General features: G+C 50.5%; 2 protein-coding genes across 5 annotated transcripts in view; both read left to right on the plus strand.

Annotated features, from left to right (window-relative positions):
- Nucleotides 1–10,480, plus strand: part of AKAP8L (A kinase (PRKA) anchor protein 8-like) — a 36,184-nt gene extending 25,704 nt beyond the window's left edge. For all 3 annotated transcript variants that reach the window (XM_012662742.1, XM_012662743.1, XM_012662744.1), the window contains 2 exons: nucleotides 9,924–10,019; nucleotides 10,105–10,480. In XM_012662742.1, the coding sequence (XP_012518196.1) occupies nucleotides 9,924–10,019; nucleotides 10,105–10,407 (399 nt within the window). In that variant the 3' untranslated portion in view covers nucleotides 10,408–10,480. The remainder of the gene's footprint in view (nucleotides 1–9,923; nucleotides 10,020–10,104) is intronic.
- Nucleotides 10,481–10,752: 272 nt separating this feature from the next.
- Nucleotides 10,753–22,416, plus strand: part of AKAP8 (A kinase (PRKA) anchor protein 8) — a 16,409-nt gene continuing 4,745 nt past the window's right edge. The window contains exons 1-9 of one of the 2 annotated variants that reach the window (XM_012662741.1): nucleotides 10,753–10,838; nucleotides 13,158–13,196; nucleotides 14,517–14,549; nucleotides 15,126–15,405; nucleotides 15,859–16,354; nucleotides 16,840–16,969; nucleotides 17,205–17,251; nucleotides 18,737–18,770; nucleotides 20,651–20,738. In XM_012662741.1, coding sequence (XP_012518195.1) covers nucleotides 10,820–10,838; nucleotides 13,158–13,196; nucleotides 14,517–14,549; nucleotides 15,126–15,405; nucleotides 15,859–16,354; nucleotides 16,840–16,969; nucleotides 17,205–17,251; nucleotides 18,737–18,770; nucleotides 20,651–20,738 — 1,166 coding nt within the window. In that variant the 5' untranslated portion in view covers nucleotides 10,753–10,819. Of the gene's footprint in view, nucleotides 10,839–13,006; nucleotides 13,197–14,516; nucleotides 14,550–15,125; nucleotides 15,406–15,858; nucleotides 16,355–16,839; nucleotides 16,970–17,204; nucleotides 17,252–18,736; nucleotides 18,771–20,650; nucleotides 20,739–22,416 lie in introns of those variants that run through there. The other variant, XM_012662740.1, reaches the window with a different exon arrangement.

Below are 22,416 nucleotides of genomic sequence, written 5' to 3' on the forward strand. Positions count from 1 at the left end.
GGCTGGTTTCCAACTCCTGAGCTCAAACAATCCGCCCGCCTCGGCCTCCCAGAGAGCTAGGATTACAGGCGTGAGCCACCGCGCCCGGCCAATAATTTTAGTAATATTTAAACTAATGTTTATTAGTTCTGTTTTTTAGTGGATTTCTCAGGATTTCCTATATATAATGTCAGTCATCTCAAATAGAGTTAGTTTTTCTTCTTTCCAGTTTGGATGCCTTTTATTTCTTATTCTTACCTAATTGCCCTGGCTAGAACTTCCAGTACAGTATTGATTAGAAGTGGTGAGTGCATGTCCTTGTCTTGTTTTTGATCTTACAGGGAAAAGCACCAGTCTTTCACCATTAAGTATGATGTTAGCTGCAGGTTTTTCATAGGTGCCGTTGTTTGGGTTGAGGAATTTGCCTTGTATTCCTATTTTGTTGAGTGTTTTTATCCTAAAAAACTGTTGGATTTAGTCAAAAGCTTTTTCTAAATCTATTGAGATGATTATGTAGTTTGTGTTTTTTATTCTGTTGGCATTGTGTATTATGTTAGTTGATTTTTGGATACCAAACCACCCTTGTATCTGGGATATATCCTACTTGGTCATATATATATTTTTATATGTTTAGATTGCTTTTGCTAGTATTTTGTTGAGAATTTTTATATCTTTATTCGTAAGAGATACTGGTCTATAGTTTTTTTTGTGATGTCTTTGGTTTTAGTATCAGGGTAATACAGGCCTTAAAGAATGAGTTAGGAAGTTTTTCTTGTTTGGATTTTTTGGAAGAGTTTGTCAAGAACTAGTATTAATTTTCTAAGTGCTAGGTAGAATTTAACCTGTGAAGCCACCTGGGCTTGGGCTTTTCTTTGTAAGTAACTTATTTATTACTAATTCAATCTCTAATTGTTACAGAGTATTCAGATTTTTAAATTTTTTTCGGTCCGTTTTAGTAGTTTGTGTCTTTCTAGAAATTTGCTCATTTTGTCTAAGTTACCTAATTTATTGGCGTCTAGTTGTTCATAGTATTCCTTTATAGTCCCCTTTATGCATTGTAGGATGTTTAGTAATAAAAAATAAATAAAAAAACAAAATATAGTCCCTTTTATTTCTGTAAGGTAGGGAGTATTGTCCCCTCTTTAATATCTGATTCTAGTAATTTGAGTCAAGTAGGTCAGACCACATACGTGTGCCACCACAAACAGCTTTTCTTTCAGAGCATAGGCATGGCTGGGCGAGGTAGTGTTCACCTGGAGTCAGAGGCAAAAGGATTACTTGAAGCCAACCTGGGCAACATAGTGAGACTGTCTCCAAAAAAAAAAAAAAAAAATGCAAAAAGCAAAAATAAATGCTGGTAGTTACAGCTGTAAGTTTTTCTCTGAGTACTACTTTTCCTGCGTTCCATAAGTTTTGTTGTTTAATTTATATTTATATTATTTGTGAATTTTCCAGATCCTTTCAGTTACTGATTTCTAGTTTTATTCCATTTGGTTGGAGAACGTACATTATATTATTTCAGCCATTTTCAATTTATTAAGATTTGTTTTATAGCGTGGCATATGGTCTATCCTAGAGAACAGTGCTTGCTCACTTGACAAGAATATATATTCTGGAGTATTCTATAAATCTGTCTTATGCCTAGTTGGTTTGTGATGTTCAAACCTTTTATTTCCTTGTTGATCTTCTGTCGAATTGTTCTATACATTACTAAAAGTGAGGTATTGGAATCTCTATTATTATTCTTTTTTTTTTGACAGAGTCTCACTCTGTTGCCTGGGCTAGACTGCAGTGGTGTCATCATAGCTCACTGTAACCTCAAACTCCTGGGCTCAGGCAATCCTCCTGCCTCAGCCTCCTGAGTAGCTAGGAATATAGGCATATGTCACCAAGCCCAGCTAATTTTTTAATTTTTTGTAGAGATGGGGGCTCGCTGTGTTGCCCAGGCTGGTCTTGAACTCCTGAACTTAAGCGATCCTCCTACCTTGGCCTCTCAAAGTGCTGAGATTACAGGCTTAAGCCACTGGGCTGGACCAGACCTTATCTTTTATACTTATTAACTTTTCAAAATCTGCTTCAGATATAACTTGATTCCAATGAGATTAACTAATTTGCTCCTGTGTAACTTTGTGTACATAGGTTTTTGTGGTGTTACTGTTATACATATTACATCTGTATATGTTAAAAAACCATAATATGTTGCAATTATTAGTCTTTAAGATTCTATGTCTTTTTTTTTTTTTTTTTGGCAGAGCTGCTTAGATCTGACATTTTTTTGTCTTTCAAAGAAGCTGAGGGGCTGGTCCAACGGTAGTGGGTTATCAGAACTTTAAAATTAGTGTCACTAAAGTTGGTATACAACTACCACTGCTAAATTTGACTGGCTTTACAAAAAATAAACTGAGGGAAGAAAGGAAAGCAATTGCATATTTCTAGCTTTTGTTATTATTAGTCTTCCTAATTCCCACTTCTGTTTCTCTTCATTTGTTCCTGTGGATTCAAATTACCATCTGTAGTTAATTCCTCAGCCCAATATAGCTTTGCATCCGCACCTTCTTTGTGCTGTTACTGGGAACAATATTACATTTCTGTATGTTATGGGCCAAACAATGGAGACTTTATACACACACACACACACACACACACACACACACACACACAGTTTTATACAATTGCTTTTTGAATGAGTTGTGAAAAAAGGAAAAAATATGTATTTACATAGTGTGTTTTATAATTACATAATTATTTTTACTGTTCTTTTTGTGTGGATTTGCATTACTGTCTGAAGTTACTTGTTTTCAGCCTGAAGAAAGAACAGATCTGCTAGCAGCAAATCTCAGTTTTTATCTGTCTCAGAATATCTACTTTGCCTTCATTTTGAAAGCTAGCTTTATTGGGTATAAGATTCTTGCTGATAATTTTTGCCCCCTTTGCTTTGAGCATTTTAAATATGATATCCTACTGCCTCTGGCGTCCTGTTTCTGATGAGAAGTCCGCTTATAGGAGTTCCCTTGTAGGTGATGATTCGTTTTTCTCTTTCAAGATAGAGTTTTGGCTTTTTAATTATAATATGTCTTTTGTGGATCTCTTTGTGTTTATTCTCCTTGGAGTTCCCTTGAGCTTCTTTGATGTGTAAAGTTTTTCATCAGACATGGGAAGCTTTCAGCCATTATTTCTTCAAATTTTTTTCCTGCTCTTTTCTTTTTCTTCTCTTCTGGTGTTCTCATTAAGCATTTGTTGGATCACTTAATGGTGTGTCACAATTTGTCTGAGACTCTATTCTTTTTTTCCTCTTTGTTCTTCAAATTGTGCAATCTCTGTTGATCTACACGTTCACTAATTCTTCAATTCAAATCTGTTGAGCCCTTCCAGTGAATTTTGCATTTCAGTTATTGTACTTTTTAGCTCCAAGATTTATATTTTCTTTTTATTATTATTTCTATCTCTGTTTGATGAGATAGTGTTATACCTTTTACTTCTTCAGGCATTTAGTTCTTTAAACATATTTATAATTGCTACATTGACATCTATGTTAAAGCTGACATTAGTCACTGTCCAGGCAGTTTCTGTTATCAGCTATTTTTTTCCTGTGTGAGGGTCAGAGTTTTCTTCAGATGTCTCATAATTTTTTATTAGAAACTAGATGTCTTAGAACAGCGGTCCCCAACCTTTTTGGCACCAGGGACCAGTTTCATGGAAGACAATTCTTCCACGGACCAGAGTGGGGGCAGTTCTGGTATGATTCAAATGCATTTATTGTGCAGTCAAACCTCTCTGCTAATGATAATCTGTATTTGCAGCCGCTCCCCAGCACCAGCACCACTGCCCTCACCTCCACCTCAGATCATCAGGCATCAGATTCTGGTAAGGAGCCGCAACCTAGATCCCTCACACGCGCAGTTTACAGTAGGGTTCATGGGGTTCGTGCTCCTATGAGAATCTAATGCAGCTGATTATCTGACAGGAGGTGGAGCTTATGCAGTGATGCCAACAATGGGGAGCAGCTGTCAATACAGATGAAGCTCCGCTGGCTCACCCACCGCTCGCCTCCTGCTATGTGGCCTGGTTCCTAATAGGCCAGGGACCTTACTGGTCCATGGCCCAGGGATTGGAGACTGCAGTCTTAGAAAATATCTTGTGGCTTAGGGTACTGGTCTGTCCCACTCTGACCCAGGGTCTTGTCTATTTAGTGACTAGCCAGATTCTTTTAGTGAGGTCTCTTTTGTCCCACACAGTGTGAAGCCCTGATGTTGTGCCTTGGCCAAGGAAGCCATGGGCGTGTGCACAGTCACCCTGGGATGAGAGTGGTTTTGGCAGGACTCTCTCTGATCCCAGAACACTCTCAGCTGTCAGACTCCACTAATTGCTGGCTGACTGCTCTATTGTTTTCAACAATGTCTTGGGGCATAAATTGTTTCCCAGTCTGATCCAATTAAATCTGGGCTCCTTTACAGGGATGGTTTTTAAGGTTATTGTCTGAGATTTATTCTGAACCCAGGGATGCTGTCTTGGTTGTTTTACTGGTTCTCTCTGGTAATTTAGCTGACCTGTGGTTTAGCTTGTATCACTATCAGATCTATCAGTCTCCTTTTCATTTCTTTTCTCCACACACACCCTCCATTGTTTTGGGAGTCTTTTTTTTTTTTTTTTTTTTTTGAGACAGACTCTCTGTTGCAGAGGATAAAGTGCCATGGCTTCAGCCTAGCTCACAGCAACCTCAAACTCCTGGGCTCCAGTAATCCTCCCGCCTCAGCCTCCCGAGTAGCTGGGACTACAGGCATGTGCCACCATGCCCAGCTAATTCTTTTCTATTTTTGTTCCCTGCCTAATTTCTTTCTATTTTTAGTAGAGACAAGATCTTGCTCTTGCTGAGGCTGGTCTCGGAACTTCTGACCTCAAGTGATCCTCCCACCTTGGCTTCCCAGCTTGCTAAGATTACAGGTGTGAGCCACCACGCCTGTGGGAGAGTCTTTAATCTCAGTTCCCTACACTCTTACAAATGAAGTCCGTTCCTTTTAGAAAAGATTGGGAGCTCACTCATTTAAGACCCAGCTCTATCCCTGGGCAAAATCTCTGAGCCAAGGCTCTAGGGATGGGGACAGTGGAGTGCTTCTCTTTGAGCGACTCTGCTGCTTTAGGAGAGAAGGGGGAGGTGCAGTGGGCTATATAGCCTCTGGCGTTGCTTTGCCTCTCCTGGCATGGGACCTCCACTTTATAAACAAGCCAGAGTCAGGGCTCTGTGGGCCCCAGTATTCTTTGCTTGCCATGCCCAAGGCCAAGCTTCCATTCCATGTGTGGGGGCTGGGTAGGAGATATGAGCCATTACCTCTTAGCTGTACTTGCTGAGAACTTAGCCTCAGCAGCAGGTAGGTGGGGGCAGGATAAGAAATGCTGACATCCTGCTCTTCCTGGGAAGGTACCATAGCCCTCTGCTGAGAGCTGGGTGGAGTGGGCAGGCCCGTTGTCTTGGCTGTACCGTATGGAGTGGAGTTTCCATCACCCTGAGCTGGATGAGGCAGGGAGGCAACAAGTTATGTTTCACACACCATGACTCTCATTTTTCTTTGGGGTTTTAGTAACTTTTCCTCATTAAATATTTCTTCATTCACTGTATATCCTTCAAAACATTTCCAGAGACTTAAATGGTTGGGTTTTTTTTCAGTTTCATTAGTTAGTGGGTCCATGCTAAAAGGCACTGGTCTCCCCCTCCCCAACCCAGGGTCTTGTTACTGTATTTGCTTATCTATTTGATTAGTGACTGCCATGCTAGAAGTCTGTCTTCTCTAATATTTAGAAAGCTTTTTTAACCTTAATTCCAAAAATCTGATAAAGATTATGTAGATTATTATTAAAGATATAAGGCCAGGTGTGGTGGCTCACACCTGTAATCCCAGTACTTCGGGAGGCCAAGGCAAGGCGGGAGGATTGCTTGAGCCCAGGAATTTGAGACCAGCCTAGGCAACAGAGTGAGATCCTGTCTCTACAAAAAAAAAGTAAAAAAAATTTGCCGGGTGTGGTGGCATGCACGTATAGTCCAAGCTACTCAGGAGGTTGAGGCAGGAAGATCGCTTGAGCCCAGGAATTCGAGGTTACAGTGAGCTCTGATCATGCCACTACACTCCAGCCTGGGAAAGAGAAAGATATAAAACTGCTAAATAAAATATTAGTAATTATCAATCTAGTAGTGATTCATATGTATAGTTGTAAGTGGGGCTTGTTTCTGGAATGCAAGGATGGTTCCCGATAAGAAATCTAATTCTGGGCTGGGCGTGGTGGCTCACACCTATAATCCTAGTAGCTGGGAGGCTGAGGCAGGAGGATCGCTCAAGGTCAGGAGTTCAAGACCAGCCTGAGCAAGAGTGAAACCCCGTCTCTACTAAAAATAGAAAGAAATTAGCTGGACAACTAAAAATACATAGAAAAAATTAGCTGGGCATGGCGGCACATGCCTGTAGTCCCAGCCACTTGGGAGGCTGAGGCAGAAGGATTGCTTGAGCCCAGGAGTATGAGGTTGCTGTGAGCTAGCCTGACACCATGGCACTCTAGCCAAGGCACAGAGCAAGACTCTGTCTCAAAAAAAAAAAGAATAGAAATCTAATTCTGTTTTTGACCAGGTACGGTAGCTCATGCCTGTGTTCCCAGTGAGCTATGAGCGTGCCACTACACTCCACTACACTGGTAACAGGGCGAATCCATATCTAACACACACAAAAAGAAATCTAGCTACAAATTATTGGTATAAAATACTGTATATGAAAACTATCTTTATATGCAAATAATGTGATTATGTTCTTAGAAAAGCTGAATGATTCCAGCAAAATTCTCCTAGAATTAATAGAATATTAAAGTTTTATAATATATTGTAGAAGTAAGTCTAACAGTAGCCAAAAAGATTATACAAAGGGCAGTATTGAGTTCAGGGACTTGCTTTAGCAGATATTAAAACTTATTACAAAGCCACTGTATTTAAAAACAAAGAAGTGGCCGGGCGCAGTGGCTCACGCCTATAATCCTAGCACTCTGGGAGGCCGAGGCGGGCGGATTGTTTGAGCTCAGGAGTTCGAGACCAGCCTGAGCAAGAGCGAGACCCTGTCTCTACCAAAAATAGAAAGAAATTAATTGGACAGCTAAAAATATATAGAAAAAAAATTAGCCGGGCATGGTGGCGCATGCCTGTAGTCCCAGCTACTTGGGAGGCTGAGGCAGTAGGATTGCTTGAGCCCAGGAGTCTGAGGTTGCTGTGAGCTAGGCTAACGCCACAGCACTCACTCTAGCCTGGGCAACAAAGTGAGACTCTGTCTCAAAAAAAAAAAAAAAAAAAGAAGTGATATTGACACTGTAATAAAACAGTGGAACCAGAATAGAGAGTCTACCAAAAGATCCTAGTATGTTTCAGAACTTAATATTTGTTAAAGTTGGTACACATCCCTTATCTAAAATGTTAGGACCAGATGTTTCTGAATTAATCTTTGGGTTTCAGAAAGACAATATGGTACAATTACTGACCTCTCCAGCAGGATCTGGGAAAATGCCTTGTTGTTGAATCAATAATTCTTCAAGTGACTTGCATAAGTAGGGTAAATTAAAATGGCATAAAAATGTAATGTCATTTCATTTTTTGCCACCAAATGAGTTTTTGGGGAAAACTTTTGTTTTCTAGAGCCTTTTGGATTTCAGATTTATAGATAAGGGATTATAGAGGTATATGCTAATTCAGTGGGAAAATAGTGGTTTATTTTATAAATTTCTGGAAAGTTAGACCCCCTGCCTCATACCATAAACAGGTTAAGTATCCCTCATCTGATAATCTGAATTTTGGATTTTGGAGTAGGAATGCCCAGCTGGTAAGTATAATGTAAATATTCCAAAATCCAAAATGGTTCTGCTCCCAAGCATGGTGGATACTGAATCTCAATCTGTATTAAATTCTAGAAATTTTAAATGTGAAAAATCAAGATTTGAAAATACTTAGAAGATTATTTGTTTACCTTGAGCAAGCCAGGAAACCCAAAGGCCAGAAAGGAGTTGACCTCACAGAAACACTAGGCATGTGGCCCGGCCTGCATATCAGAGTGCTCAAAGTCGCTGGTGGGCAGGAAGTGCCAAGGGACACAATACATTCTTTTTCTTTCATCCACAGTAAAAATACGCAGCAGTGTGGTAACATCCAGTGTTCATGGGCAGGCAACAGGACCAGTTCATTGATTTAATGCAGGTGGAAGAAGCGTGACTTGCAGATTTTTTATTGAGTAATTGGGCACTATCACCTTGGGGAACCTGTCTGGTTAAAGTTAAAAACACCTACATGGAAATATATAAGCTTATTCTGGTGTTGTTTGGTTATTGTAGCGAAAATCTGGAAACAATGTAAACATACATCAGTTAAGAGAATTTGTGTATCCATCTGGGCATCTGTGGGGGAGGATAATGTGTTGGCAAGTGAGAAAGAGTTGCTGAGGAACAGGTCTGTAGTAGTGTGTTCGTTGTGTATCTTTAACTTATGAGCATGCATGAGGTCTGTTAATACTTTCCCCAGTCACAGAAAAAACGTGTAAAGAAATAAATGAAGGTGGAGGGCAGGAGTGGAAAGAGCCAGTGAGATGGCTTCCTGAAACATGCCAATACAGTTGGCTGGGGCGCAGTAGGGTTCCTGGCAATGGGCTTTCCCACCTCAGCAAAAATAGCTTTATCATCCTCTCTCTGCTTATGGTTTTATGATGATGATAGTGAGATTTGCCTGGACTCCCACCACTGAGGAAGTGACCCAGCATGTTGGTGTACATCCTTCCAGCCAAAATGGCTCTAGAACACTATACAGCCTGCCCCATCGCACACCTTTCTTACTGTGCCAGTGGAGAGATGAGTCTGATTTTAAGGGGTTGCTTTATGTTCTTTTGAATGTATGATTTATTTAACCACCTCTCTACTGAAGAACATTTATGTACTTTCCTATTTTTCACCACTACAAGCAGGTGCATGTATATTTCCAATTCTTAAACTTAGGATAGGTTCTGGGAAGAAATTACTAAGACAAATTTTTATTTTTGATAACATTCTATCAAACTGCTTTCTAAGAAATATGTAAACAGTTGACCCACCAAGCAGAGAAGTGTCTCTTCAACCTTGCTTTACTGAGAATAATTCTTTTTTTTTTTTTTTTTTTTGAGACAGAGTCTCACTCTGTTGCCCTGGCTAGAGTGAGTGCCGTGGTATCAGCCTAGCTCACAGCAACCTCAAACTCCTGGGCTCAAGCAATCCTCCTGCCTCAGCCTCCCAAGTAGCTGGGACTACAGGCATGCGCCACCATGCCCGGCTAATTATTTCTATATATTTTTAGTTGTTCAGATAATTTCTTTCTATTTTTTTTAGTAGAGACGGGGTCTCGCTCTTGCTCAGGCTGGTCTCGAACTCCTGAGCTCAAACAATCCTCCCGCCTCGGCCTCCCAGAGTGCTAGGATTACAGGCGTGAGCCACCACGCCTGGCCGAGAATAATTCTTCATCCTTGGAATCCTATGGGTTAAAAGGACATTTATCATTTAATTATATTGTGAGACATTTGTATTCCTGCTTTTAGATCTTCCTGTTGATCGCAAAGTGCTCTTTGCCTATTAGGGCAGCTAGCTCCTTGCACAGTTGGCTTCAGTAGGTTTCTTAATTTGTTCACTGTTTATAGTTTTTATGTAAGCAAATCAGATTTCTGCAGTACAGCTGTAAAGATAACATAGATCTGTATTTTTAATCAATAACATACAGTAAGTATGGTGTGGAAGGATAGGGCATTTGAACAAGAATCAGATCAGACCGTGGTTCCATTCATTGGTGGGGCTGAGCCCCTGATGGGGGTGCGCAGGTATGGGGGTCCCCTTTGATTTGGCGGGGTGGGGGTGGGGGCTTGCAGGGCACCCCGAGCAGCCTCTCCAGCCCCTTCTGCCCTGTCCCGTAGCTCATGATGGAGCAGTCCAAGAAGTCCTCGCTCATGGTGGCCCGCAGTATCCTCAACAACAAGCTCATCAGCAAGAAGCTGGAACGCTACCTGAAGGTGAGGCGCAGGTCCCAGCCGTTCCTGTCCCCAGCCTCGTCCCGCACGTCCTCCCCCCTTTCAGTGTCCGCGTCCCTCTCCACAGGGCGAGAACCCTTTCACCGACAGCCCGGAGGAGGAGAAGGAGCAGGAGGAGGCGGAGGGCGGCGCCCTGGACGAGGGAGTGCAGGCCGGAGCGGCAGGCGTCGCGGAGGGTGCAGAGGGCGCGCCGGCGCAGCCCCCAGTACCCCCAGAGCCGGCCCCCGGGGCCGCGTCGCCACCGCCGCCGCCCCCGGAGGAGGAGGATGCCGTGCCCCTGCTGGGAGGGGCGCTACAGCGCCAGATCCGCGGCATCCCGGGCCTCGACGTGGAGGACGACGAAGAGGAGGACGGCGGGGGCGCCCCGTGACCCGGACCGGGGGCGGGCGGGGCCCGTGTGGCAGAGGCTGGAAGCAGAGCTTAATAAAGTTCTTCCCACCCCACCTCCGTTGCCAGTCGGTGTGCGGCGCGGGCGGGGCGGCAGGGAGCCGGGCTTTGGGGGGCTGCGGCGCGACGGGCGCGCCTGCGCACGGGCGGGCGGGCCGGGCCCTGGGAGCCAGGCTCGACCGCAGTTCCTGAGACGCAGCGGACGCCGATCCTGCGCAAGCAGAAGGGGTGGCTAGGGGGCCGGGGGCGGGTCCTTCGTGAAGGTCAGCCAATGGCAGCGCGCGGAGGTAGTGACGTGTGCGCCTAGTCTTCCAGTAGCGGGCGGCGGGAGGTGCGTTGAACGCATGCGTCCCGTGGCAACCTAGAAAAAGGGGCTGCTGGCGGGCCGCGGAGACATGGAGCAGGGCTACGGAGGTTTGTGTCGGCTGTTTGGAGCGGGGAGGGGGGGGGGAAGGGCTCGTGCGGGTGGTACCGCCGCCGCCAGGCAGAGGGCCGCCAGCTGGGGGCTTCATCCCGAGCGCGGTTGCCGCAGGCCGGCCCTGCGGAGAGGCGGCCGCGCGCGCGCGCACCGCTCATTGGGCCTCGGCGCCGTCGTTCCCGGGGAACCGCGTGCGGATTGGCCGGCGGGGCCGGAGGAGGCGGGCGGGGCTCGGCGGCGGGCGCTGCGGTAGGCTTCGGGGGGCGCCTTGGCCGTCCCGACCATTTTGCCCGTGGCCCCGGCGCGGCCCGTACCGACCCAGGCCGTCGGCGTTCACAGCCCCGCCTTCCTCTTCTGCGGACGCCACAAAATGGCGGCGCCGGGGGCGGAGCTACGGCGGGTCCCGGGGTCCGGCCCGGGTCGCCGGGACTGCTGCTGGGGCCGGGCGCGGGGCTCACCGCTCTCCAGGCTGCCGGGCCTGTCCCGAGCCTTCGGGGTTTGGCCGGGCCTCTGTTCGCTCTCGGGGCCCGAGGCGCCTGTCCCGGAACTGTCCGGGCGGCGCGGGGCCGGACCCTTAGCCGCGGTGCAGGAGGCACGGGACTTAGCCACCCGGGGCGCCACCTGTGTGCCTGGTGCGTGCGGGCCGTGGGAGCAGAGACCCGGCGCGGAACGAGACACTGAGAGACAAATTCTGAGTGTTTTCTTGTGCAAAGCTGCAAACTTGATGTGCCTTGGGCCTGGTGACAGATCGGCCGTTCTTTAGGCAGTCTCTCGTGGTGGACTCAAGGAGCCAAAGGGCTACGTGGGAGGGAACGTGCCTTTTCCCCACTTGGCTTCAGTGCTTGCCCACAGTCGGACTGACTTTTGCGAGCTACCTGCTCCCAGCCTGTGGAGTCAGAGCCTCCTGGGAGGCCTTTGCTTTGTGCCAGAAGCCAAGTTTACCCACAGAGAACAGTTGGAACACGCGGTTAGGACTTGTTCGGTTGCAGAGGCTAAGGAAGACTCAGATCTTGAGAGGTGGCAGAGTAGCAGGATCCTAGCAGCAGGGATTACAGAAACAGAGGTCCCAAGGTGAAACCATGTATGGTGTGCTTCGGGTGTCACCTGGGTCCTAGGGGAGGCTCAACCTGCCTCTGCCGGCCTTCGGCAGTCTGGATCTCACCATTCTTTGGCTTCCCTCCCATCAGGTCTTCCTGCAGGTGCTCTATTCCTTTTTTATGCCCGTAGTTTGGAGAGGTTCCCCCCACCCCGGAAACCTTTCAGATTCAGTGAAGATACTGTAGCCTCTGATTTTTCTGTCTCAGGGTGTTTTGAGGTTAAGTGAGTAGTGTGTGCCACTCAGACCAGAGTCTTACAGAGAAGCAATCAGTGCCGTGACGTAGGTCGGTTGCTGTTAGAATCTGCACTCTGCCTTTCTATGGAAGGCTGTGTAGTGTGACAGGGAGGGGTGGGCGTAGCCTGTAGAGGTGAGCAGAGGGGAAACCCTGGATCAAATCCCCTAACCTCTGAGCCTTCGCTCCCTTGTCTCTGAATAGCATGGGGGACAACAGCGTTTGCTGAGTGCCTGCCATGTGTTGGCACACGTTAGCCACTCAGCTAGTGGTGGGTGATGTCCTGGTAAGGGGGACAAGAGTATATTCTTGTTTCATCAAAGTGAGATCATCTGACAGGCATCAGTGGCCTTTTTTGCCCAGCTCTGTGCTGGGCTCTAGCGACACAGAATTGAAGAGAAGACAGTTCCCACTGTCCTGCCTGGAGGGGCCAGACAGATGCTGCTATGGTGGGGGATCTTGAGGAGTGAGGAGTGTCATCTGATGCTGCTGTAGGTCCAGGGCAAGCCCTGGGACTCGGCCCAAGGGAGCAGTGGAGGAAGTGAGGCCTACAGAGGAGCAATTTATGTCACTCAAGTCCCAAGTTCGTCTCTAGTTATGGGGTACCGGTGGTGGTCTGAGCGGGTTTCCCAGCCGTGTAGTGGCTGGGCCAAATGGGGTGGGGGGCTGAGCCTTAATGCTGAGTGGCTTGTCCTGGGTCATCAGTTGTAGATTGAGGCTTGGAGGGGTGAGCTCCTCAGCCAAGGTCTCACCACGGGGCAGAGCTGACTTCCAAGCTTGCTCCCCTCCCCTCTTTTTTTCTGCTTTGGCCTCAGCTGAGTAGAGTGTGGGGATGCAGTCAGCCAGCTGTGGGGTGGCTTTTATAGGGCCACGGTCTCGTGGTTATGCTGCCTTGTCGCAAGGCTAGCACCAAACTCCTGCAAGGAGATCTCTTCAGGCGGTTTCACAGATGGGATTTTAACTCACAGGATCTTCTTTTCACAGGCTATGGGGCGTGGAGCGCAGGACCTGCCAACACCCAGGGTAAGTGGGTCCTGCCTTGTGGGTGAGGCGTGGGCGTCTCCCACACCCAAGGCTGAACCTCCTGCTCATTGGAGTAGAGTGGAAGTAGTAGGCCAAGGGTCAGCAAACGTTTTCTGTACAGGGTCAGATAGTAAATAGACTACACGGTCTCTAGTACAAAAGCAGCCATAGATATGTTAAAGAATGGACGTGGCTGTGTGCTCATAGTTATTAATGGGCACTGAAATTTGAAAAATCATAATTTTTGCATGTCGTGAAATACTTTGTTTTGGTAAAATATTTTTATTCTTTTATTCTAAGTAAACAACTGAGGATATAATCTAACATTTTTCTTTGCTATAATTAATAGGCCACTTTTTAGTGCAGCTTTAGATTTATAGAATTTACCTGATAGTAGCAAGAGTTCTGTACGCCTCCCCCACCTCTGCCCCAGCCATTTTTTCTTTTATTCAGATCATGCATTGATGTGATACATTTGTTACAATTAATAAGCCAGTGTGGATAGATAATAACCGTAGTCCATAGTTGACATTAATATTTACTTTGTGTCCTATAGTTGTGAATTTCAACAGAAGTATAAATGGTGCGTCTCATGTCAAAATTCATCTGTCATTGAATATTCTTTGGAATTTTTTCCCCCCAACCATTTAAAAAATGTAAAATCCATTCTTAGCTCAAGGGCTGTACGGAAACAGGCAACGGGTTAGATTTGGCCCTGGGGCCTTTTGCTGACCCCTGCTCTGGAGTCTGGACCGTGATGCTGAGGTCGTCTGGAGGACCAGAATGTGCTCTCCGGTTCAGAGGCACCATGGGGGGCAGGGTTGCTCTTCTCCCCATCACCAGGCGTCGCAGGAGGAGCCTTTCCAGGTTTCTCATGGCACATAACATCCCCTTGCTCAGTTGAGTTGAGGACGTGACTTTCCACCAGTGCCTTCCTGTGCAGTTGGCAGCACCTGAGCTCTGGCTCCTGGTGGGAACCTGCCCTTTGTAAGGGCTCTGCCTGGGGCCCTGGCCCGACTGGCCTCTCGGCTGGAGGCCCACACTGGATGAGCTTCCGGGAGAGCGTGCAGTGTCCTTTCCCCTGCCCTGTTGGGGGGAGTCAGGCTTGCCTGGGAGAGTGGCTTTGACTTTGCTCAGCCAAACGTTCTGCAGGAAACACGTCGTGCAGGAGCACAATAACAGGCAGCCAAGGGTGCGTCCCTGAGCTGCGACCCTGGGGCTGTGGATGGTGGAGTGAGGTGACAGCTGGCCTGCAGTGGGGTGGTGTCGGGTGCCTTCGTTCTGCAGACAGAGCTGTTGTGTGTTTTCGTTTCCCCTAAGGTGCATATGGAACCAGTGTGGCCGGCTGGCAAGGTGAGTCCTTCTGTGCGTCTGCAGGTGGGCAGCTGGGCCACTGGTCAGCCCCCAGTCGGTTGGGATACAGGCACCCCAGCCTGCACCCTAGCTGTGCTCACACTCTCCTGCAGGCCGGGCAGGCCAGCCCTCAGGGAGGTTTGGCCCAGATTTCCTGGCTCTGTTGCTGAGGACACGGTTGGCCAGGGCTGCTGTTCGGAGCACGGAGTGCTGTGGAGGGCCGAGGCCAGGGCGGCCTCAAGGGGGCTTGCTGGACGGGGTTGGGGCTGAGTGGCAGCCCTTTGTGGGGTCTGTCAGCAGCCTGAACTGCCATTTCTGGGCTCTAAGCAACCTCTGGGTTTGCATGGAAGCCAAGTCCTATAGTCTGGCATAGAATAGCTGCCGCTCACTGCCAAGGCTGCCCTTCCTGTTGCCTCTCGGCAGGTCACAAGCGCAATATAAAGCGATGCCAGCAGTGCTTGGTCCCATGACCCTTTACCTTCTCTGTGGGTGGTGGGTGCTCCTCTCCAGAACTGTCCGCCACCGACAGGTCTCATGGCTGCTAAGGTCTGACTTGGCTCCTCCTCCCTACAATAGGTTATGAAAACTACAATTATTACGGCGCCCAGAACACCAGCGTTACCACAGGAGCAACCTACAGCTATGGCCCAGCCTCCTGGGAGGCCACCAAGGCCAACGATGGTGGCCTGGCAGCAGGGGGCCCTGCTGTGCACATGGCCTCTTTCGGCCCAGAGCCATGCACCGACAATTCTGACTCCCTCATTGCCAAGATCAACCAGCGCTTGGACATGATGTCCAAGGAAGGAGGCAGGGGCGGGAGCGGCGGCGGTGGGGAGGGCATGCAGGACCGGGAGAGGTGATTATGGACCCAAGCCCTTCCCCTGGGACCCTGCATGCCCACCTTTGTGCACTTGGGAGTGGGCACCTGTTCCTCGGGGAGGGCTCTTTCTCGCCTCCCACCTGTGTGTGGCCTGGATGAGTTGGGCCCATTGGGGGGCATTACAGTAGGAGTGTAGTGGCACTTGGGGTATGGCCATCGGCTAAGCTACCCCAGACTCCCCATCTGTACGTCGGGCCACTCCTGTGGTCAAGGGCTCCATGCCCCTCACTCAGCAGTGTTCAGAGGAGGGGGTTGGTCTGCTTTGCTTTCTGAATATTTAGGTGAGGTTCAGGGTGGTTTAGTTTGCTGTTCTGAATATAGGGAGGTAGCTGGGCTTTGAGGTTGTACCCAGGGAATGTAGAGGTGGGTGGCTGGGGTGGGCCAGGCCAGGCCCCCGACCACCCCCGACAGGCTGTACTTCTTTTGCAGCTCCTTCCGCTTCCAGCCATTCGAGTCCTACGACTCCAGGCCTTGCCTGCCTGAGCACAATCCCTACCGCCCCAGCTACAGCTACGACTATGACTTTGACCTGGGGTCCGATCGCAACGGCAGCTTTGGTGGGCAGTACAACGACTGCCGGGACCCAGCCCGAGAGCGGGGCTCCCTCGATGGTTTCATGCGGGGCCGGGGCCAGAGTCGCTTCCAAGACCGGAGCAACCCCAGCACCTTCATGCGCAGTGACCCCTTCATGCCGCCCTCAGCCTCCTCGGAGCCCCTGTCCGCTCCTTGGAACGAGCTGAACTACGTGGGTGGCCGGGGCCTGGGCGGCCCCACCCCGAACAGGCCACCTCCGTCCCTCTTCTCCCAGTCCATGGCTCCCGACTACGGCGTGATGGGCATGCAGGGGGCGGGCAGTTATGACAACACGATGCCTTACGGATGTGGCCGGTCACAGACCCGGATACGGGATCGGGATTGGGACCGGGTAAGCCCTCAGGAAGTTAGGTCGGGGCAACTTTACTTTTCTTTTTAACAGCTTTATCGAGGTAAAATTTCTCTACCACGAGATTCACTTATTTGTAAGTGTACAATTTGACTTTACTAAATCTGCAAAATCTTGCAACCATCATGACAGTTTAATTTTAGAACATTTCCATCCAACCAAAAAGAAATCTCTGCGCATTAGTAATCCCCGTTCCCTTCCACCAACCCCCGACGACCACCAATCTGCTTTCTACCTTTGCGGGTTTGCCTGTTGTGGACGTTTCATACAAATGGAATCACACAACACGCGGCCTTTTGTGTCTGGCTTCTTGCGCTTGGCGTGATGTTTCCACTCGATTCCACATACGTTGTCTCTCTTTGCTTTTTGAAAAGACCTTTTCTGCCTATGTTCTCTGGTCTTCATTTCTTTGGGGTATCTTTTAACAGTCTGGGTAAGTGGTACATGAGATGTGCTTGTGTCCGTAGCCCAGGAGGAGAGGGTTTGACCGCTTCGGACCAGACGGCATGGGCAGGAAACGGAAGCAGTTTCAGATTTACGAGGAGCCGGACGCCAAACTGGCCCGGGCTGACAGTGAAGGGGATTTTTCTGAAAACGGTATGCCCTGGGGCCCAGCGGGCCCGCTGGGTATGAGACGGGTCAGCCGCCCGCCTGGCATTGGCCTGCCCCGTCCATGCCACGGGCACTCAAGGGTGGCATGTTTCACCCCTGCTCCCTCACCCCCTCCGTGGCCAGGACAGACGGGCACTCTGGTCAGTGAGCTTGGGAGGGCAGAAACGGAATGGGGCCGCCCTCAAGGGCCTAAGTTTTCCTATTCCTTTGTGTTTGGCAGATGACGGAGCTGGTGACTTCCGGTCAGGAGATGAAGAATTCAGGGGTGTAAGTTCACCGTTTACCAGTCACACCCCCAACCCTTTGTGTCTAGCGTGGGACTTCTTCCTTCCTCAGCCGTTCTTCCTCACAGAGAGGCAAGAAGAACTGCCCTGTAGACTCAACTCTACCTCTGAGTGGATTTTTCTTTTTTTCTTTTTCTTTTTTTTTTTTTAGAGACAGGGTCTTGCTCTGTTGCCCAGGCTGGAGTGCAGTGGTGTTGTCATAGCTCACTGCAGCACAGAAGCAACCCTTCTGCCTCAGCCTCCTGAGTAGCTGGGACTACAGGCGTCATCACCATGCCTGCTAATTAAAGTTTTTTCTTAGAGACAGGGTCTCGCTATGTTGCCCAGGTTGATCTCAAACTCCTGGCCTCAAGCAATCCTCCTGCTTCAGCCTCCCAAAGCATTGGGGTTCCTGGCATGAGCCACGGCACCTGGCCCTCTGAGTGGATTTATTGCCTGGACTCGTAGCTAGGTTTCTAAGAGTTTTCCACCTGCAACAATCATTCCCTTCCTGAAAAAGCTCCCTGCTCCTCTCCCCAGCCACTGCTGTGTCGGCGTGTTGGGCCTAGCCGCCAGGCTGGTAAGCACAAGGGCCGTGTGGGCTGAAGCTGTCAGACACTGGAGGCGCGTTTGCTGCCAGCTCTGTGCCGGGTGCTAATGACCCATGTCTGCATCCTTCCGTCCTCGCGACGAGGCCCAGGAGAGCAGTGTCTAAGGCTGGTTCTGAGCCAGCACCACCCCAGCAACCCGCAAGGGCGTCTTTGCCACCCTGTGCAGATGCCACCCAAATGTCAGGGGTGTGGGGGGAGCCTGGCCATCACAGTGTGGGAGGGCTTCGTCTAAGTGACAGCCTGGGAGCAGGCAGGGTACGGTGGATCTTCAGCTTTTCGCAGAGTCTCGCTTGTTTCCTCCTTGGGTGGCTTAGGTCTTGAGTCTGGGAATCTCTGCAGATCTGCCCATGGCTTCCTAACCCTAACGCTCAGGCTCACTGCCTACAGAATCAGCTCCGCACAAATACTCAGTTAGATGAGTCGTTGTTATCCATAGCTGCTTTGTTAAAATATTGGGTAAATATAAACCAATGCTCGAGAAACTTGGTGAAGCCCATTTTCAACCAAGAATGCAGGAACTAGCATCCCGCAAGTCAGAATTCCTTACTCTCCAGTTGGCGAGTGGGCTCTTCCATGCAGGTGGGCCTTTGCCACAGGGCAGGCAGTTCTGTCGCTCTAGAACGAACTGAAAGAGGGCGACTTTAAGATAAAAGAGTTGTCATCATGGACTCTCGGAAGGCATCCAGGAGTGGTAAACAGCACACAGGTTTATCCCAAGGCTCCAGGCTTGTCCTGACACACTATGGCGCGTGTCTTGGTGGCACAGTGTCCTGGGTCTAGGATGAGACCACTCAGTGGGTAATGGCAGGGAGCTGGGCTGCTTGTGGAGCATTCTGGAAGCCACCTCACCACACAACTTTGCATGTGCCCTTTTCCAGGAGGACGAATTCTGCGACTTCGGGAGGCAGAGAGGTAGGCATCACCCAGCGTCCCTCGCGGCTTTTCTGCGTCCGCCAGCTGCCCTGCGCTCATTGCCTAGCTCCTAGCTGGAGGCTTAGATGGTCGGGCCGACTGTTCGGGGCAGAGGAGGGGCTGTGGCCACCGGGTGCACCTTGGCCACGGCGCTCACCCGAGGCTTTGCTTCCAAGTGTCTGGGGCAGCATTTGCCAGAAACAGGTCCGTTTGCCTCACTTGATACAGGCAGTGGAGCGGCGGGGGGGAAGCCCGACTCTGGGTGTCTGCACCAGCTCAGGGTGGGAGGAAGGGAGAGTCTCAGAAACGTAGAGAAGAAGCCCCCCGAGCCCATCCCCTGTGCCTCCCCGACCAGGGCAGGTCCCTGTACTGTTCTCTCCTGGGCTTCTTTCTGTCCAGTTCCCTCAGCTGCCAGCCTGGGGTCGTGCTCTCGGCCTCTGTGTTGGGGATACCGGCAGCTGCAGCGCCCGAACGTGGGGGGCAGTGGAAACCTGCTGGGGTTGGGAGCTCAGTGGTGGGGGGCCTGTCAGGTGCACCCAGGCCCACCAGGTCCTCGAGCGGCACTCACTGCTCAGCAGGCCATGTCGTTTCCAACTCAGGAGACCTCAGGGTCCAAAGGAAGCGGCAGAAAGTGGTCACAGCCCTTGGAGGGCCATGGAAAAGCGGCCTGAGATGGAGGGGTCTCGAGCTCTCCCAGAAGCCGCCTGTTTCTTGCCCTGTGCCCGTGGGTCTGTCCGTAGCTGGTTACCGCGAGGGCCGTAAGCTGGCTCCTTCGTGGCTCTGCTCCCTCCAGTTCTGAAGGCTCTTGGCTCAGATGCTCCTTCTCTTGTGTTTTCAGGCTTAGACGACCCTCTGCAGCCCCCCCACCCCATATCCTGAAGCAGTTCTGCCCGTAGCATGGGACCACACCGAGCATTTAGCAGCTCGTGCGGCGGGGCAAATGCTAAAGCAAAGGTGACATGTTTGTTGCGCGCAGGTCCTGCTGCCTACCCGGGATGACTTTGCTATTAAACAGCAGTCATAGTTTCAGGCAGTGACCTCTTGCCAAAAACCCCACACGCCCTTTTGAGAGGCTTCTGAGCAGCGCACGCCCGTCGCCATCTTCGTGGGACAGTCTCGGGACTGGCACCAGGGGTAGGGGTTACAGTTCAGATGCTTATCCAACCTTTTTTCAGCATCCAGCCCTGGCCCTGAGCCTTGGGGACCCGGCCTGGCCTCGTGCTGGGACACTGGCCGCATGGCGCTCGAGGAGCTCCTGCGCTGGCCCCAGGGGACAGACGGGAGGACCAGTTGGTCTCTTCCCACTTTTGTTTTTAGGACTGCTTCCCACGCAGCCCTGGGAAAGCCCTAGATTGACGGTTTCTGTGAGCGGAAGGTGGAGATCGGGCCAGCAAGGACTGTCAGACCTGCTGAGGCCCTAGCTGAGACGAGGCTGGCGGGACGCTCGTCACGGCCCACCTAGAGTGGGACAGGGCGGTAGAGCGGCTGCTTCATTCCTGCAGCCTTCCAGCGGCTGCCTCTTTACAGGGGAGAACTGGCTTCTCCCTCCTTAAGCGATGCTGGGAGAAGAGCCCATTGCAGGGTGCTAGCCTGGACGAGCAGGACGGGGAAGGACGAAGAGCAGGTCCCACGGTGCGCGTGGGACAGGCAGGCTGCGTCCCTGGCCCGTCCTGGCCTTCCCAGGCCTTTGGGGGAGTGAGGTGACTCCTCTGGGTTCTCACCCGAGACCCGTGCCCGTCAGGAGCCTGTGATGGTGCCTCGGGCGTCCTGACCCTGCCACGTGGTGGAGGCAGCAGCCAAGCCACGGTGCCAGCAAGGCCCTGGAGCTCGGCTCCTCCGCAGGTCCCTCAGAGCAGCTCGAAGGAACTTGTCTGTTACAGGAGAGAAGGATGAGGAGGACGAGGAAGTGAAGAAGAGAAGAGAAAAGCAACGGAGGAGAGACAGGATGCGGGACCGGGCCGCCGACAGGTGAGAGCGGGCCCAGAGCCCCCAGAGGTGGCTGGGCCTGGGCACTGTCACGCTCTGTTTTCGCTCCCCAAGGCAGGGGAGCTTGGTGTGATCTGACCCCAGGCACAGTTCCGGAGCTGGAGTCAATTCTGCGGGAGACTTAGGAGACCAGTCAGGAATGCGGGAAAGCCCAGCCTTGCTGGTGGGTCTGTGTGGCGCGGACATGCCCAGCAGGGGGCTCTCTTACTCTCCAGCAGGCCTGAGGGGCGTGCCTGTCCCCTGGCTTGGTGTCTGGCATCCCAGACAAGTGACCTTCATTCAGCAGAGCTGCTAAGAAGGCGCTTTGGGTACCTTGGTCAAATCCAGACCAGCCCTCGAGTTTGCCATAGCAGGTCTGTGCGTAGAGAGATGGTCCCACCATCAAGATTTTGTTTTGAAGTAGGAAAAGCATGGAAAAATGTCAAGCCCAGAGGGTGTCGGTGTGACCACACCACACACCTTCCTCTCCCGATGCATTAATCAGGCGGCGTCTGTCTAGAGGTAGACATCCCCGGTGACCACGTGAGCACCTGGGGAGTCCTCGACCTGAGGGTTCGAATGGGACAGAGTGAATTTTCTGTGCAAAGAAATGCCAAGCGATATAGAAACCCTTGTTTTTACACATGTAAACGATGGGTAGAGTAGACCTATTTTCATGCCACGTGGGGACCGAGATGACATTTTTCTAAAGAAACTTTGAGGCTCTGCACTAGTGACCAAGGATCCGGAAGGGACTTTGAGAGAGGAGTGGTCACAGGGGAGGTAAAGGTCCAGCAGGGAGGTGCGAATGCCCCGCCCACCAGTCTCCTCCATGGCTTCCTGACAGGCCTGTGTGCAGGACCTGGCACGTTGTCGTCTTCACTCTGGGCGGGAGGCGTCCGCAGAAGCATCTCACGGTGCTTAGCAGTTCGGAAGTCAGGCAATGGGGAGCCGGCAGAACCGCGGGTTGACGGGAGGAGTTCCAAGGGCCCGCACCCTTACCCCAGGAGAGCTACAGCCTCCAGGGCAGAGCCAGGGAAAGAGCACTCACTGAGGGGGCCTGGCGGTCTGCAGGTGACTCCTTGCCGTACAGCAAGGTTGCATTTGCGGCGGCTTTGAAAGCAACGCGACAAAGGAGCCTGACGTTTTATGCACAGAATCTGACAGGACGGGTCTTTATGTTGAGTCCCCTGGGAGAACTGGTCTTGGGGTGTGTTAGTTTTGGATTGCGCAAGGTCTTTGGGAATTTTCTCCTCACCTAGAACAAGGTTGCCTTGTGTCATCCCACTGGCTGCAGAGACGCTATGGGTTAGACACTGGGCCCCCAGCCCCCAGAGCAGTCAGCCAGAGCTTAGGGAGTCCATGGTTCTTTTCTATTTTTTTGAGACAAGATCTCACTCTGTTGCCCAGGCTAGAGTGCAGTGGTATCAGCCTAGCTCACAGTAACCTCAAACTCCTGGCCTCAAGCGATCCTCTTGCCTCACCCTCCTAAGTAGCTGGGACTACAGGTGCCACCACCACACCTGGCTAATTTTTCTGTTTTTTTTTTTTGAGACAGAGTCTCACTCTGTTACCGTGGCTAGAGTGAGTGCCGTGGCCTCAGCCTAGCTCACAGCAGCATCAAACTCCTGGGCTCAAGCGATCCTTCTGCCTCAGCCTCCCGAGTAGCTGGGACTACAGG

The sequence above is a fragment of the Propithecus coquereli genome, unplaced genomic scaffold, assembly GCF_000956105.1.
Source record: "Propithecus coquereli isolate 6110/MARCELLA unplaced genomic scaffold, Pcoq_1.0 Scaffold776, whole genome shotgun sequence".
In the NCBI taxonomy this organism is placed as follows: Eukaryota; Metazoa; Chordata; class Mammalia; order Primates; family Indriidae; genus Propithecus; species Propithecus coquereli.